Source organism: Hetaerina americana, unplaced genomic scaffold, assembly GCF_022747635.1.
Source record: "Hetaerina americana unplaced genomic scaffold, ioHetAmer1.1.p SCAF_3, whole genome shotgun sequence".
Classification (NCBI taxonomy): Eukaryota; Metazoa; Arthropoda; class Insecta; order Odonata; family Calopterygidae; genus Hetaerina; species Hetaerina americana.
Genome location: NW_027286874.1, coordinates 51430568 through 51449402, shown reverse-complemented (window position 1 = coordinate 51449402; position 18835 = coordinate 51430568). Strand labels below are relative to the sequence as shown.

The 18835-nt window shown below is 33.2% G+C and overlaps 1 protein-coding gene across 1 annotated transcript in view; it reads left to right on the top strand.

Annotated features, from left to right (window-relative positions):
* The window catches only part of trio (trio Rho guanine nucleotide exchange factor), a 251658-nt gene that overhangs the window by 25041 nt on the left and 207782 nt on the right, over positions 1–18835 (top strand). The window contains exons 7-19 of the mRNA XM_071587214.1: positions 932–1054; positions 1988–2179; positions 3771–3902; positions 6737–6829; positions 7201–7230; positions 8202–8513; positions 8614–8736; positions 8819–9010; positions 9112–9296; positions 12889–13060; positions 15271–15441; positions 16632–16814; positions 17269–17388. Of these exons, the coding sequence (XP_071443315.1) occupies positions 932–1054; positions 1988–2179; positions 3771–3902; positions 6737–6829; positions 7201–7230; positions 8202–8513; positions 8614–8736; positions 8819–9010; positions 9112–9296; positions 12889–13060; positions 15271–15441; positions 16632–16814; positions 17269–17388 (2028 nt within the window). The remainder of the gene's footprint in view (positions 1–931; positions 1055–1987; positions 2180–3770; positions 3903–6736; positions 6830–7200; positions 7231–8201; positions 8514–8613; positions 8737–8818; positions 9011–9111; positions 9297–12888; positions 13061–15270; positions 15442–16631; positions 16815–17268; positions 17389–18835) is intronic.

The following is an 18835-nucleotide window of genomic DNA, read 5'->3' as shown; positions in this document are numbered from 1 at the left end:
GAGCAATTCAATTGGACAAGCCTACTGCAAAAAATTCTTTTTCTCTTGCCCAATTCATGAGTATGTTACGTAGCAGTAAAAATGGGTAGAATCATTCAAATCACTCAAAATCAAAGGTTCATCGAATCTTGTTCTAAATTTCATAATGTAAATGAAAGTTCTCCAAATGCATGTTGTAGCATAACAGCCAATGTACACTGTAATATATAGATTTAAATGTACTAGATGAAACATGCCTACCCTTATTCATGGTGCCACTTAGTTCATTTCCGTGGAAATTATAAGAAACTGCAACAAATGCTGTAACAGTAACTTAAGTGGATTCACCTACTAATGTGTTTCCAAACAGAAAAAATGTGAGTAACATTTTGAGAACAAATGGCTGGTGTTAATGTTTGTCATCAAAATCATTTTTTACATCACCTCCTGAATTAGAATAAAATGTATATTTCTATACTGTGAATGAATGAACAATTACAGTACAAATAATTGGATTAAATTTTTAGACTAATAAGACCAGAAAGCTCTAATTTAAAAAATTAATTCATGTTTGAATACAAAAAACATGTATTAAATACAATTTTCATATTGTAAACAATCGTTCTGCTATTTCATCTCTTTAGTAGCATTCTTTCTAACTGGCATGAATATGTTAATTTGAATCCTTACCTCAATTATTTATGTTGTGGTTTCATTTGGTGCTCTTTTTGTCTCTCTTTACAAAAAAACATTACCAAAGAGGTCTTGCTAATGAAAATACATATTTGTTAATAAGTTTTTGTGTTTATAAAATGATTCATTGATATATGTATCTGTGCATGATACTGTTTTCATAATTTTAATCACTGCTTTTGTTGCAGTTATTTGAAATCGAAAAAATCTATTAAGTTATTCTACAAAAATAAGTGAAAAAATTATTTTTTCTTTTCAGATGTTTGATTGGATATACCACAATCGGGATGTCTTCCTTATAAATTATGTAGAAATAGGACATTCATACCAATTAGCCAAAGAACTTCAGGATGAGCATAACCATTTTTCTATGAGTTCTATGGTAAGTGGTTTTTCGAAAACTTTAATGGCTATTTTTTGGTGTGATGTTTTTAATCAGTGCAAAATTGGTAACAGCAAACAAATGCAAGTATGCCTATTAATATGTATTTAAGTTAATAGTATGTAATGATATTGTTATGCAAATTCCAGGTTTTTAGTGTAAAATGCAGTTTGCCACATGCATAGATGAAATATGAAATTTTCTTTAGGGGTACATATATGTATTTCATTTCATAATGTCATATTTCTCTGGCCATAAGGTGCACTTGTTTTTACTCCAAAATGTGCTCTAAAATCAACCTGCATCTTATGGGGACCTATAAATGCAATCCAACTCACCAGAAAAATGTACCATTAAGTTTTTTCAGACAGACAGGCATAGAAAATGGTTGCCTCGTTCACTAATTTCGATAGTATTACTCATTTGAGTCTGCTGAAAAGGGCAGCCGAAAGGTGTTTTGGCACAGTGATGGCAAATTTCTGGGATTCTTTGATGAATTAATATGTGTGGGGCTGCTAATTTTTAAATGTAACAATTTAATTTTTTTCTAATTAAGTGTTAACGTGGCAATATATTTTCTGAAAATGTAGTTTCTGTCTGATCTAAGTAATTTTTGTAAACTCTAAACTGAAAAATCAAGGTGTGTCTTATGGGCTGGGAAAGGTGATAATTATTTATGTTAGCTTTGGGGTAATTTGAAAAAGATGGCCAAAGACTCTATCACAATGGCTCTTTCAAACAAAAATTATTGTGTCAAAATACTTTTGCTTGCAATGATAGGGAATTTAATGATGCTGACATTGAATTATCTTTATTATTAATTCCAGTATTAATTCATCTAACTTTTACCATTACACAATTAATGCTGGCCTGTTATATTTCACATAGTTTTTATTTTGTTTATTTTGAAATGTTGTTGTTCTTTTCTTTCAGGGAGTTTATGTGAACATAAATCGGATTCTTTCTGTAGCCCAGAGGCTTGTGGAAGGTGGTCATTATGCTGCTCAGGCTGTGCGAGGGATAGCAGGGCGTTTAGATCGTGCCTGGAAAGAGTTTGCTGCTGGTTTAGATGAAAGAACGTCAGCGCTTGCCCTTTCAGTACTCTTTCATCATAGAGCAGAACAGGTAGAACTTTGTTAAATATTTGCATGGAACGTGATTTACAATTTGTGGACATTCCGCTGTTTTATGGTCTTGAACAGAAGGTGTATTTTAATAGCATAACTATTTTTTCCATGTAATGAAATTCAGAATGGTCAAAGGAAAGTTGTATTGTAGTTCATAAGGGGAAACTTCCCAAATATGGATTACATGTGCTTCATTTGGGTAATATGGCACAGTGTCTCACACCTGAAAGTCAGATCAGTGGACATATGAGTTTATGAGAGTTAGAAATCTACTTTCTTGGAGAAAGTATTCTAGTCATACTAGTAAAATTTAATTAAACTTAATGTTAAGATTTTTGAATAATTTCAAAATGAGAATTTCCTCATCATGCAATTATTAGTAGTTTATTTTATTATCATTGTAAAATCCTGAATGGATGTGGTTGTCACCCCATCATCTAAGGGATTCATGTGTTTTCATTTTTGTTGGACAGTAAACTCTGGATTATCCTTGCTAATGGATGCAGGATGAAGAATGGATAATTGAAAAACACAGATGATCGAAATATGCCAAAAATATGGTCATGATGTAAACAGATAAAATGTAGACTCCTTTGTCTTTTCTTCTGATAAATTCCCATTTTTTTAGCAATGGAATGTACATTTTTTTCTTTTTTCAGCCATTTTTATGAGGGTTTTTTGAGAACACAGAATTATCGTAGAGTAACTAGTAGAACGTATTTCCCTAAGAATGCTAAAACAATCTCTTAGGCAGATGAAACAAATGACCGGCAAAGGGAAAATATTATATAAAGATCGCTGATACAGATTCATATTTGTCATATTATACCTATTAACATAATGCAGTGTAGTGTGGATGACTTTTTTGTGGCATAGTAAAACTATGTATTTGCTCACCTTAATGTAGAGAATTGACTTCTCAGGGCTAATGAATGAATGCAAGGGAATATATAATGGGGTATCACGGGTAGTACAAAAATGTTGAAATTAAAACATTAAATACTGTTGACAACTTTTGATTTTGTGAAATATTTTAAATAAAGGTCTGCTATTTAAAACTTGTATTTTTTTTAAATGTGTATCAAAGTTTTAAAGTGTTTAACTATCTTCATGATTATAATTTTATTACAATTTCATGGAGCTTGGAAGAGAAAAGCATTGATAATCTGCATTATGGGTGGTCAAGATTTTGGTGTATTTAATGCATGTAACTTAAATTGAATTGCCTCTATAATAAGGGTATACCAACTTATTACATACATCTATATCCTGTGTATTTGTTGGACCAAGTTAATTAGAACTGATCACTTTATGTGGCTGAAATATTTGTTGGCTCTTTCAAACAAAATTATTGTATCAAAATACTTTTGCTTGCAATGATAGGGAATTTAATTATGCTGACTTATTGAGACAGTTGAGCCATATTATAGAAATTCATTCATTGCAAGTTTCTTATCAATTTGCGATTCATCTTAATTCACCTCCTCATCTGGTCATTTTCACTTCTCATCGTAATGTATTATTTAGAAGAAAATTGTGTCAGCAATTTTAATGTTATTAATTCCAATTCTATTCCATATTTTTCCCAGTATGTAGATAATGTTCAAAGCTGGAGTCAGGCTTGCGAAAATGTAAATATTCCCAGCGAAATCATCATTCTAGAAACAGCAATTCATCACCACCAGAATCTTTATGAATCCATGTGCCAAGCGTACACAGAGGTATGTCTTTGTTGACTTTGCTTTTAAAAATCCTAAGCATGGCATCATTTATAATGTTTTTTTGTGGTTGCTGACACTTGCATGTATAAACAGTGTAATTTCACCTTTTCAACTCTGCTTTTTTGAGTTTCTTGTGTTATTATTTTCTGTTTTTATTTTTTTAATTTTTCTCCTTTGTAGTATATGTGTTAAGATTAAATCTATAAATCGTTTATCACATTCCAGGTCTATAATTCATACCAAGCTCTACTCAATGGGTTGGATAGTATGGTTGAAGTCTGCCATTCTTTTCCCACAGGAAGAAAATCCAAATCAAGTCAGCGTAATAATGTATGCATGTGAGAATAGATGTATGCCATTTTGTGATGGTTCTATTTCATAAGTTTTAGTAGTATATATTTATAGTATTATTATTTAAATATTATGTCAAATGTGTAGGGATTAGTTTTCCCTTGTTTCACACCATTTATTTTAGTCTAGGAGTTTAAAATCTGGTGAAAAGAGAATTATGTGAGGCAAAAGAGAAACTTTTATATCATAAGATATGGCCACTGTCAAGCCGGATATTATTTACGTTCCCGAGTGATTGAGAAAACGTGACTCATGAGAATCTAACCTACTTTGCCTTCGACTTGTGCAAACAGTTGCCCAACTTAAAATTTTTGAAGAAAAAAAAATTATTTTTGATTCAGGGTAGTTTTGTTAAATCAAAAGCATGTATCAGCATTTTTATTAATGGGGGATCCATCACTGGTATATCTGTTGTATCGAGATAGTACTAATGACCCCAGTGGTCTGTCACCAGTTCTTGGGTTTTATGTGCTTTATCATGTTTGGGTCAAAGTTATTTTCATTCCTCATAATTTCAACTAATGTGCGATATTATTAGTCTCCTTTAGGTGTTCTTACTATGCATAAGTTATGTAGCTGGGTCCTCCTTGTAAAATGTATTCATTTCATAGCCCACATTTTTTCTCTCGAACACTTAAATTACAAGTTTAAGTAGTTCATGTTTCTATCATTATTAGTGCTCTCTACTGCCCGACTGTTTTCCATTCTTTCTCAAAACCATTTATATTACTCTTCTCTCTCATCTGTTTAAAGTGTATTTGAATGAAACTAAATCGAAAAAGTTTTTATGAACGTTGGTGCTCATTAGTAACTATTTTAGAGTGTTTTTTTTTGTAATTCAGCTCAGTGATGTGAATAGTGGGGAAACTGAAATTTAATCGAGTAAATATAGGGTTTTGTGTATGTTTGAAAAATAGGACATTGTATAGGGCATAATGAAAGTGTTGTAAATTGCAGGAAATGTAAATTATAATAATGCAAAAATGAGGGTTTTCTTTATTTTCAATAAGAGTTTGAAAAAATGAAATGGAAAAACATAGGCTACAATGGTAGCATCTTAGTGAATGATATTTTTCTTATATTCTCATGACTGCAAATTCCACCTTTGTCAAATGTAATGGATAAATAATTTTGTTTTTGTATATTTTCAAAGTATTAATTTTGTTGAATGAGTTTCACCAGGAAAATCGTCTTCAAGAGGAAAATAATTTTTAAAAACTAAAAACTAAATATCCTAATTGTTTTTTTCAATAAACAACCTTTTTTGTAAGTTAGTAAATAGTACATATCGTATATCCTAATCATAGTATGCGACCTTGTGGAAGATTTCGTGGTTCTTATAAATTTTTGGATAAGTGTAGACAGAACAAATAAAATACTTGATTAAGTCACAGCTGCATGACATGTGTTTTCTGAGTCTGAAATGCTTTTGCACTTACTGCATGAATAATTGTGGTGGCATGGTTTAACCGTGGGATATGATTAGCCCTGAACTTCATGTATAAATTTGATATCTAGATATATATTTTCTGCTGTTATCTCAGCCATGTATTATCTTGTGAGTATTTAGTTAAAAACGTAGGGGTATTGCTTTGATTTGACTTTTTTTTTAATTTATTTAGAATTCTGATTTCATGAAAAAGCATGTTTTCTTTGTGGGATATTTATGATAATTTTGTGATCAGTTTTTACCAAGTTTTTGTTAGACAAAGTGACTGATTTCTTTCAACCAAAAGGGCATTGAAGTTTTTTTCTGTCTTTTAGTGTGCTCTAATGATAATTTGTGTTAGAGGGAGGAGTTAGGCTTAGACCTTTGAATCTGTCACTGATGTGGATGAAAATGCAAATTCAAATAATGTATGCAAAAGTTGTTTCAAAATTTTCTTGATACTTGTGTTTTTTGTGCATCATCTTTTACTGTCTTATGCATGGGGTATTGATTATCAGCTTTCTATCATTACATTTAAGATTTCCCTATAAAAATTTATTGATTTAAAAAATTAATAGTTTTGAGACTTAGTTAACTCTTTTGTAATTTTTCTATTCTTTTATAACTAATGTGTATGCTTTCAATTGATTAGGTGCTGCTATGTAAGCTGACTAAGGTGAGGCTGTTATCATGTCATCAACTTGAACAGAACTGAACAAATTTACTGTGTCAAACCTATGATTTTAAATTGTTGAATACTTAAATTTTTAATTTTGATATCAGATGAAAAACTGAATGGTTTTTACTCATGCTATGTATTTGATACCTGTAAAGTTTGTTCAGCCCTGGATATGGAGACTTTATAAGAAATAAGATTCTTTTCTAGCAGGTCTTCTTCTGGAGATGAAGTTGCTGTTTTTGCCATTGCTTAGGTTACATTTTTTTAATACTTGCAATCTTCTTTATAGCATGTAACAGTTCAAAAGTGGGATCTCACATAATTTTACTGAGTCATTAATGAATACTAATTTGGTGTTGGTTGGGTTCTTCGCAGGTTCATAGCACTAGCAAAAAACTCCTCTATCAGCTAGACCACCTGGTTCAGATCTGTAACCAACCTGGGATGGAGCAGCCCCCTAGGAAACATGTAGGCACTTTACTTACTTCTCTTGGAAATATCGTGGGTAAACTAGTGAATAACAGTTTGCATTTATTTACCCTATGGCAGTAAAATTTAATGTAAATGCTTGTTTACATTTCTGCTTTTTAATGTAGTTGTATAACATATTTAATTTATTTTGCATGCTCTGAAGTGCAGTTACTTTAAGATTCATATTATCTTTAATGGCATAGCTTTTTTGTCACCATTTCATTGAATTTTCTGCATTAAATTCAATTTTATCTATTTTGCACATGATTGAAGTTATTTTATGCTAGTAATATTTATTATTATTATTTATTAATGAATGAAAGCTTTAAATGAATTTTATTAATGATTGGATTTTTTCTTATTTTAAGAATCCTAGAAGAAAGCTGAAAGGGCATGAAGTAAGTTTCATATGTGAATTGAAGTTAAATCTCATGATTAGGGTACTTTTAACACTGTGCCACCATAGTTACTTCTGATATTATGCTTAAATGAGAATAATTTTGGATGGCAACACTCTAAGATCAATCTAGTGTACATGTTAATAGAAGACCCAAGTCATGAGCAAAATTCAAAAGTGGCTGCTTCTCGCATGACATTTAAGTGCTTCTGAAAAACTTTTCCTGATATTGTATAAGTCTCCTGATTTTGGCATTTATTTAAAGCATTTGACTTTGCATCCCTCTCATAGTGTTAAATCTACTTTTAATGTAATATTAAACTAGGCTTGGGAATGTCATGGCCAATGTATGGAGATGATGTACTGTTAAGGAGCCACTTATCTGATGGCGATGAGGTAAAATGTGAGGCATGAACTTTTTACATAATAAATGCAAGGGCATTAATATCAAAATTTTATTTTTGAATTTCATGAATATTTTCCTATGAAAATTTGTGCTAAAACAACCAATAGTACTTTTTGATAATTTGCTTATTTTATAGACACTCATGTTTTGTATGCCTCTAATTTTCCAATCAATTATTAAGGGAGGAAATATTCACTGAGTATAATTTATTTATTATATAGTATGCACTTCTATTTGGTGTTCAGTAATTCATAAGGAATGTTTTCAAAATATATAATGCTGCTTAAGCTAGACTTGGGCACTGAAGTAAATGTAGTGTATGCATCGTAATTTTCCATGAACCCTAAGCCAATTTTGAAATATTTTTGAATTAACCATCTAAGCTTTGAAATATTTTTTTCGGCAGGCAAGATAATTGTGTTAGAAATTCTACCATTAGTTTTATTTCTACCGAATGAAAATAGCCTCATAGCAAATTAAAAATGTCAATCTCTATGCTGCACATTTTAAACATTAGATTTAATGCATCAATTATTTACAAATTAAGCATGAACTTCACTTTGCAGGGGCCTGGAGGTGTAGAAAGCAATGTTGGTAGTGGAGGTGGGAGTGGAGGGAATGTGGGTGGAGGTGGGGGGAGTGGGGGAGGTGGGCAGGCATACGAAGTTGTTGGAGTTGGAACAGGAGGTGGTGGGGGAAGTCAAAGAGGTGGAGGAAAGAGTCCAGCTGCAGACTATTCAGAAGGTGCAAGCCATGTGTTGGCTGTAATTCACCAAATACTGGCTCATCACAGAGCACTGGAGCAAAAGTGGCATGCTAAGAAAATCAAACTCCATCAAAGACTCGCACTGCGTCTCTTTCAAGAAGATGTGAAACAGGTATTTTTAATTTCAAATTGGAAGAACTATAATTCAGATTCAGTCGTTAAGAGTTTCATGTACATCTTCTGAATGAATATTTCTGAATTTTCGTGCACAGGTTTTGGACTGGTTGGAAAATCATGGTGAAGTTTTTTTAAGGAAGAACACTGGCATAGGAAGGAATCTGCAAAAAGCTAGAGTGTACCAAAAAAGTCATGAACACTTTGAAAATGTTGCTCAAGTATGTATTGCCAGTGATTGGTTTTTATTCAGAGATTAAAGTATCTTAATGACAAGTAATTTTATTTTTTCAAAATTTTCAGAATACATACACAAATGCAGAAAAACTTTTAGCAGCTGCTGAAGAACTAGCTCAGACAGGGGAATGCAATGCTAGTGAAGTTTTTTCAGTGGCTTCACAGTTAGAGGCACGTGTATCAGGTTTTGCAGCCCGAGTTCAGGCAAGGAGAAGACGTCTTGACCTTGCTGTTGTGTTTTATACTCACGATAAAGAAGTAAGTAGTTCATCAAACATCTGTATTCCAATCTATCATAAAGTATTTTTACAGTTTTATTTGGATCAGTTGAACTAATACTTGGGTATGTATATTTTCAGTTAAGTGCTTGGTTAGAGGAAGCTCGTGAGGGGCTAAGAGAAGGTGAGGGTGATGAAGAAGAGGCGCCAGAGACATTGGAAGCTGCTGAAAGACAATTAGCTCAATGTGCTCAACAGAGGGATTCAGCTATAGATGCCTGTCTTCGCACCAGTGCAGAAGGAGAAGCCTTATTACAAGAACTAAGGTAGTTTCTATTACTTTTCAACTTGATAATTATGTAAAAGCGGCATGCTTATTAAATAGCTTGCCTGTCTAAGAGCAACTTTACAAGAGTGAGTTTTTGTTATTGTATAATGTGATTTTAAGTGCTATAACACACAGGTTTTTTTCGTACTGCCATAATTAACAGCATCATTTTGAGATCATGGCATTTAGTCCATAGTGAAACTTCAAAAACATAAAGGTATAAAATGGCAACATTGCAAAATATTATCCTATTACTTGTACTCATCATATTATATCCAGAGATCAATTGCAACTCATTATTGGGTGCATCATTCATGATATTTTAACTTCAAAATACATCACTTTTATTCTAATTGAGATATGTGGGTTGTTCAATAAGTCCTTGGGAAGAAGTATGAAAACAAATTATTTTGGGTAGATTTTTAAAAAAATTTTCAATGTTCAATTTAAATTTTCAATCCATCAATATACAAGGGTAAACCTAAAAATAAGGTCTTCTATTTTAGAAATACAAAAATCTGTTTATTTTCTATAATACTACTCTGCCCAATGAATAGGTGAACTGAGGCCATAAAAACTTTATTTGCAAAATTTAGTCTACAACCTGGCCTATTTTACTTAGCCTGTTTTGTTGCCTGCGGCAGCCAGAGATGGAGACAGGTGATGACGATGACCTGTACCTTTTGTTTTTTATGACAACTGAACACTAACACAATAGCACACCAATAAATACACGAACTGTGGCCATAAAAACTTTATTTTACAAAATTTAGTCTACATCAATTTTATGCCCTTCAAAGTACTCTCCATTCATTGCTATGCACTTTTTCCATTCTATTTTCCACTGTTTAAAGCACCCTTGGAAGTCCTTGGCAGTTAGGATTTTTAGTTTACTTGTCGTTTATTGGTTTATTGCCTCCACATCTTCCCAGTGATGTCCCCTCATCACATTTTTGCATTTTGGGAATAGGAAAAAGTCAGAGGTGGTGAGATTTGGTGAAAGAGGATGATGATTAAGGATGGTGTTTGAATTTTTTGCCAGATACTGGCAAACAACCAATGCTGAATGTGCAGGTTGATTGTGATGGTGAAGGATCCATCCATCGCCTTGGGCCAAATTTGCACGTATTTCCAGCATTATGAAGGCTGAACATTTGTCTATTTTTCAATGTAATTGACATATAGGTTGATGCATTTTTGTAGATGCTGTGACAGTTTCTGTATGAACATGTTATACCAGCTTGCCGCCATGTCCTTGAGAAAGCATTGAACCTCATCTTTCACCTCAGCAATGAGTTGATTCTGCCTGAAAATGTCTTTGCCGCTATGCAAATGAAAAAGACAACTATTTGGGCTCATTTGCCATCGGTAACAAAACCTGTGTACTCCGATTTACACCTAAGACCGAACAACAATCATTCGAATGGTGGCATTCCTCTTTGCCCAAACTGAAAAAATTCAAACAATGGTGAAGTCATGGCAACTATTTTGGGATTGAAAGGTGGTATCGGTGGTTGACTTTATGACCGCGGCTTCCGGTTCTGTGAAACCATGGAAAAACTCAAGACAGGCAATTCTGAATGGGAGAACAAGAATGTTGAGCAAGGGAACTCTCCATGACAACACTTGCCAACATGTCACCCATCATACCATTGCTCTCCTGAAACAGTTTAATTGACTGGCACCCAGTGACTATCACTTGCTCCCCAAGCTGAAAGAATATTTGGCTAGAAGACGATTCAGCCCTGATGACGAGGTGAAAGATGAGGTTCAATACTTTCTCAAGGACATGTCGACGAGCTTGTATGACATGGATATACAAAAACTGTCACAGTGTCTACAAAAATGTGTCAATCTCAATGGCAATTATGTTGAAAAACAGACAAATGAATGATGTGAATATTATAGCAATAAATGGATTTTTGTCTTCCTAAAAAGAGACTTTATTTTTGAGGTTACTCTCGTATATTGATGGAGCAGAAATTTCACGTTTGTACTTGCAAGACATAATCATTCGTGAATGGTGAGTTGTCTGTAGCTGAACAAAAATAAAATATAATGAAAATATAGTTTCAGGTCAAGAAAACTTTAATTTACAGTTTGATTCATTTTTCAATTAGTGTCCTTGAAGTACTGAGTGATTTCAAAGAACATGAGTAATGAATGTTGTGGGAAATTAATCAGGGTCTTGGTTGATAGGGAGGTTTCAACTCCTGTGAACTGTCGCTCATTTAGCCATCCATAGCCTTGAAATAATTCTCAACTTGGCACTGCTAATGTTAAAATAACATTTAGTAAAAACAACAAAATTTTGAAGTACAAGTAGAAATTAGGAAGTAGAAATGAAAAGGAAAGTGCTTTTACGAGAAGAAACCAACATTTATTAAATTTACAATAGGATTTGAATTTAATATTATTGGCATGCCCAGTTTCTATTTCTGAGTGTGGTCAATTTTTATGATTTATGCACCTCTCAGTGAGCAATAAGACTGTGTAAAACTTTAGTTCAATTGCCTTCAAAGAACTAAATGTCATTTAAAGACCCTTCCCTTTCAAAACAACAAGCACAGAAATAAAGATACGCTAAGTGAAATGAATCCTCTTTGTGCTTTCTTTCCCATCCATGGTTTTTGCAGAAACAGGGCAACTACAGGAATGATATTTTGTATGAGGAAGACCTATTGTCACAAAATTTGTTATTTAGTAGATGAGATGGGTTTGCTGTCAGCATGCCAAACTTTGAGGTAAAAACTCATTATTAGGTTGTGCTCTGCAATTGTGTTCACACTCATAGAGATTACATGTGTGTTTAAATAGCTACAAAAAAGACACACATCCTCAAAGAATGCTGAAAACCCCTCCTGTAGTGTTGTGATATGGCATAGGAAGTTCCACTGTGTGTAATTTAAAAAAGGGGCAAAAAATTTATTTCATGAAATTCAATGTAGAAATACACTAGTATGCCTAAGAATGGCCAGGGGAAAGGTGCGCTCTTCCAGAGTCAATGGCATTGATAGTGAAGTTTGGAAGGTTTTGAAAAGAAAAAGTGAAAGTGCCCTTGTATCATGCTTATTGCTTATAAAGCAAGTAAAGTAACTCAATGATGGTTTGAAAATGAATAAAGCGTATGCGCAAGGTTGGCATCAGTGCTTTAGCTTCATCATGAAATTTTAAAATTTGCTGTCTTGTGAAAAACAATGTAGTTTGAATCAGTATGTGTTTACATGTTATAGCTTCTAACGCCAATGAATAGAGGGTTTCGGCTTCATAGGCTCAAGGGGCAAATGAAATGTTTATTACATACCTATATATTCCTAGAAAAGTTTTTTTCTACACCTACAATTCAATTTTGATATACATGCTTATACTCTTCATATATACTATAGTCCTATATTCCTACCGAATGTTTAACCTCACGGTGAATATGGATATACTTTTCTCCCTGGAATTTATGTAATATGCAATGCATTAATCTTTCACGTGCCGTTGGGGTTAGTTTTTGGTGAACTCTAATGGCACCTACCAAACCAATCTTCGGATTGATAACTGTGTTTATGGTTATTTTATTATTATTGTATTGCACAAATTAGGAATGCTGGTCTCAATGCTGAGATGGATTCTACGGGGTCTGTGTCTGCTGTAGAATCTGCCTTGGATCGTCTCAGCAAGCAGCGTGAAGAAGTGGAGCAACTGTGGGCCAGTCGAAAGCATAGACTCGATCTCTGTCTTCAACTCCGGCTCTTTGAAAGGGATGCACTTGAGGTTAATAAGCTAATACTATTTTATTTATTATCCTTAGAAAATTCTAAATTTAGGATTATAATTTTGCACCTCCAGGATTCCCTTACTGTGACATACAAGGACTCATTTTACATTTCTTTTTATGCATATGAGTTTCATGTAACTTGCCAAAAAATAACTTGCATGTAAAATTGAAAATGATGAATAGAGTGAGTGATATAGGGATTTACCCTTTTTTATGGCTTCACTTTGAAATAGTTAAATCAGGTTGCAAGTATCATTCGTGCCATTTTGTATGTGTGCCACTCAAGACCTAACTTATTACTGTCAACATTAAGTACTGTTAACTTAAGTGAAGTAGGTAACCCTTTAATGAATGTGGCAATTGGGGTAAAGGTCCCTATGTATAAATAGTATTTCTTCTCTTGCACTTAGATAAATAGAATCTTGAAACACTTCTGTTACTGATTTAATCGAAAAAGATATTTAAAATGATACAAGGTCTGTGCAAAAAGAGATGAGATTGGTCTTTCTACGCCCCAACTGCTTGACTGATTACAATCAGTGAGGTGTCACCTTCTAGTGGCAACAGCAGCAAGTACAGCATCACTTTTCTCATGGCCCCGTTTCGACTTGTCTTTGCGGAACAGTGATTCTTGTCTGAGCTTGCATATGCTTTCTGCACAAATCCATGTGTCAGTGAGAATGAAGGTGTTAGAGAAGCAGCAAGTGTGCATTGAATTTTGTTTTAACCTTGGGAAAAGTGCAACTGAAACTTATGCAATGATTCAAGTGGCATTTAACAATCAATCTATGAGTTGGGCATAGTGTTCGTAGGGACAACCGCTTCCAGTCTGGACAAACCTCAATTGATGATGAACCAAGAAGTCGATGACCATCGATGATCACAAACAATACCCACATCAACATTGTGAATGATATAGTGTATGCAAACCATAGATTAACTGTCAGGGAGATTGCCATTGAAGTTGATGTTAATTTTGAATCGTGTGTCACCATTTTGGCAGAAATTTTGGGTATGTAGCACAGTGTGTCCAAATTTATGTCGCAAGTGTTAACAGATGAACAGAGGCAAAAACGTCTTGACATCAGCCTGGAACTGCTAGATCTTTCAAACAAAGACTGAAACTTCTTAATATAATCATCCTAGGCAACAGAACTTTGGTTCATAATTATGATACAGAAACCAAAACCCAGTCTTCACAGTGGATCTTCCCCTCAACCCAAAAAAAGCTTGGATGTCACGATCAAACATGAAGGTGATGTTGATCATTTTATTCGATTCAGAAGGGACTATTCATTATGCATATGTCCCCAAAGGGCAAGCAGTGAATGGGCAGCTTGTTATGGAGGTTATGAGAAGGTTAAGATATGCAATGTTGCGGAAGAGACCACAAATGTGGAAAAACAAATCTAGGTGCTTTCATCATGGTCCTGGCGCACACATCATTGATTGTTACAAAGTTTTTGGCCAAAAGCAACCCAGCAGTTATCCTCCAGCTACCTTTCCCTCCTGATCTTGCTCCAGCAGACTTTTTCCTATCTCCTGAGTTGAAATCCTCCTTGAAAGGTCCCTATATGAAACTATTTTAGATATCCACATGATTTTACTGTAGACTATCCCAAAATAAATGTTCCAGGACAGAACTGAAAAGTGGGAAAAATGTTGGGAGTGTTGTATTGGCCGCCAAGGGCTGTATTTTGAAGGCAATAAGCATGTGTAAAGGTTCGCTAATAAAAATCTAGTATGTTGTGAAACAATATTATCTTTTTTTGATCAGGCCTTTTATATACTATGTATACTTATCCATTAAATATGTGCACATTCTGTTCTAAATCAATGGACAGGTTGTGGGCTATTGCTTAGATAATGCATTTTTCTTAGTTTCAAATCATGAAATGAAATCGGAAGTTTACCAGCCACACCACCATCGTGCAGCTTCCACCAGTAGTTTTGTAATTTCTGTCTTTCCATTCAAATGATTCCCTCAAATGATTTAACACATAATTTTGATGTTTGGATGTTACATATTCATTATTTTATGATTATATTCTGCAAATATTATTTTTTCTATTGAATTCATTTATGTGAATATCATTGAAAATAAAATGCATCCATTTGCAGGAAAATCATGGAAATATACGTTATTCACATTTTGGATAATTACAATTTACTAATATTTGTTGATGACTATTTAATTATTTTTTAGGTTTCATCACAGTTGGAATTATGGTCAGAAGAGTTACAAGGAAGGAGTGGTGAGCCAGGAAGAGCTGACTCCCAGCAAGCAGAACAGTTGTTAAGGGTCCATAATGAGAGTGTTTCTCATATGCAGAATACAACATTTCAGGTGCTTCAGAGAGGACAAGAACTTGCCCAAGTAGGTATCCAGTTTAGATATTAAAGTTTTATCAAATGATCCAATAAGATGTAGTAGTAGTAGTATTAGTTATTTGGGGAGGATTCCAGCTGCGAAGGCCATTTTTTCTCTAAAATGTTGTTTGTTTTATTTTCCATAGTAATCAATTGATTGGCTACTGCAATTTTTTCAATCAATAGAACATCACTGACAATTATAAGGTTTCTTCTCTGATCCTTTTGCAAGGAAGTTTACGTATTATAATTCTGGCCTCACATCAAACTTTTGTCAAAAAGTTATCTTATTGCCCTTAAATCAATATAAATTCTAATGTCATGCAACAGCACATGTACATAGTTTCTATTGCTTATTAATTAGTTATTAAGGGAAAAACTAAGAATTGCTATTTTTTGTCAAAAAGTAAATACCTGAGGTATTAATCTCAAGATGCAATGAGCTATAGCATAAGTGATTGAAACATTATGACTTATGAAAAAGTACCCTATCTTGTCCTTTTCCTTGTACAAAAGTACCTTTTCCTTGTCTAATGCCACTCATGAATTATGGACTTAGGCCATTAGGGTGTTTAAGGTCTTTTTTATCACTTAAGGGTTTGTATCAATACTTCAGTAACCATTACTAATGTGTGGTGCAAAATGTACGTTCACAAAATTTGACATTCATAGATAAATTAACTGCTGAAAAAGAAGCTTGTAAATATAAAAATGTGTGAAGTAAATTTTTCCGCACATGGTTGTTTTCAAGAAGAAAAATGATAAATCTGAAAGTTCAAACTTAATGTACTCCAGGTTTATAAGGACCATACTGCTGTCTTAGTAAATTCATTTAATTGCTATATCAAAAGGAAAAATTAAAATACTGATTTAGGAAACAGAAGAAGTCATTCATTATGCCAAAACTGGAACCTTCTCAATAATAAATAATTCACAAATACTTGGGTTCACTGAGTTTTATCATTTTTATAAAATTTTACTGGCATCAAACAGAAAGGGAATCCCCATTTATTGCAATGATACACACAGTCTATTTTTTGATAGGTTTAGCTTTTAAATTCAATTTATTCATTTGTGACATAATATTGTGAACTTAATAGCTATGCTCAAGGAAGTGAAGTGGTAATTTAAATTTTCAGAGATTACCAATTTTCTGGTTAAATATGGCATTGTGATTTAATTATTTCACTTTTCCAGTTACTGGAGAACTCAAGTGTTCGTATAATGTCTGATGGCCAGTATTCTGCTCAGACCCGGGTACAAGTATTATTGGAGTACCTTCATGAAAGAGAAATGGATGTAGAGGATTTGGCTGAAGTTCGGAGAGTTCGATTAGAGCAGTGTCTTCAACTTTGTCAATTCCAAGCTGATGCTAGTCAGGTAAAGTGTCAAGAGGTCGAAGAAATAATATATATTTTAATTATTAGAAATAATGGCAAAATTGGCATCTCTTTCTCACTGCCTGATAATCTGATTTATATTATTTTCATCGTAACTGAATCCATTATTTTGATAATTATTTGCTTGAAATAATAGTTGGAGCACATGAGCATATTGCAATATTTTAACTCTTTCATTTGTCAGATGATAGTAAGTTTGGGAAATGAGCAATCTACCTGTAAAAGGCTGAATTTGTATCTAAATATCCTTGCACATAATTAAAAGTATTCTCAATTAAGTTTGTACAATGGAATGCTTAATTGCTTTAGTATATGAAATTTTGATCCTCACATTGCTTCCTTATCTTTTTTCTACTTGTTATATTCATAAATATCCATGTAGAGCTCACACAAGGAAAAACTTACAACCTCAATATTTTATCATTTCTCCATAGGTTGTTAGTTGGATAAGGAATGGTGAAGCCATGCTAATGGCTGGTTTCACAATCCCAAGCTGTCTGCAAGATGCAGAGCAGCTAAAAAAGGAACATGAGCAGTTTCAAGTAGCTATCGAGGTTAGTATTAATGTTTATCTATTTGAGTAGCAAAAGTTATTTATTAGTAATTTAGTGTTTATTTGGCTGGTGACTATAATTAGTATCACCTTGGTAGAATATGAGGAAGTTAATTCATGTGAATCTCTATAGGATAGCTTTCTTTCCCCACAAGGTGTGACCCACCAAGGTTATAGTAATTGCAATGTACAACCTGGTTGTCATCTGGGTGGATTTCCAAATCTCAGTACCACAGTTCCAAATATTCAATGTGCCTAATTATTATTTCACTTGCTATGGAATAAATGTTGGGTAGCAATGTCTAAGCCAATGAAATTGAAATTATAAATTATTTGTTGAAAAAGTGAACTTCTTATTAGCCATTTTCATAAATATTATCAAGTATGTGGGAGTGATATTTCAGGAGTTATACACCAATAATCACAGTCATTTTGCACTTCTAATATTTCGTATTAAAATTAAAATACATTTGGGAAAAAATCTGTAGCATAATATTAAAATTGTGAAAAGAAAGTTGGCAAACAAAATATGGCATAGAAGTCTGTATAGGTCTGAAAAAAGTGTTTGCATAATTACTTATTTACATTTATGAAACATATTTAGCCATAAATTAATGTGGCATGCACTATAAACAAAATATGGCATAAAAGTCTGTATAGGTCTAAAAAAAAGTTTTTTAGTAATTACTTATTAGCATGTATGAATTATATTTAGCGAAAAATTAATGTGGCATGCACTATAGAATCAATTAAAAACGTATTGATCCACAAAAGCCTTGATAGTGGAAATAATTTAAAGAAACATCAAATAATAAATTAATGACATAAAAACTGTAATAATGAATTACAGTAAAGGCCCTTATTTTACTCTTCTAGGGATGCCAAAAAAAGTTTAAAAGGTAGGGAAGTACAAATAGCAGGAAAGATGAATTTTCACTTTTACATGCTTAATTACAGAAGCCATTGTCTATTCTATCATCAGCATCACGAATAACTTCAAGTGGAATTTCTTCATTACAGTTAACTTAAAATACTGCCTACCTAAAGCAGTTATACATTGTAGAATCCTAAACTTGCTTTTCAGTATTTATATGTCGTGTAAGTGTTTGTGGTGTAATTTTAGTGTAGAGCTTATGATATGTAATGTAAATCATCCAGTGCATCCACTTTTATTGCCGTTATATTCCTACTACAATCATGCAGAGCTATGAATGTTAGTACAATCATTCTTCGATAATGCTGCTTAAATGAGTTTATACCTAAACTATACCAAATCCAGTGGTTAGCGATCACTAATATGATTTTCAGGAAAAATGGTAACTGTACATTACTCAAGTGTACATTTGGTGGATAGCCTGGTTACTGATCAAAAAACTACAGAATTCCTGTCCTGATACCCCATTTTAGCATGCAGATCATGAAGCTCATCCTCAAATATTTCTGAGGTC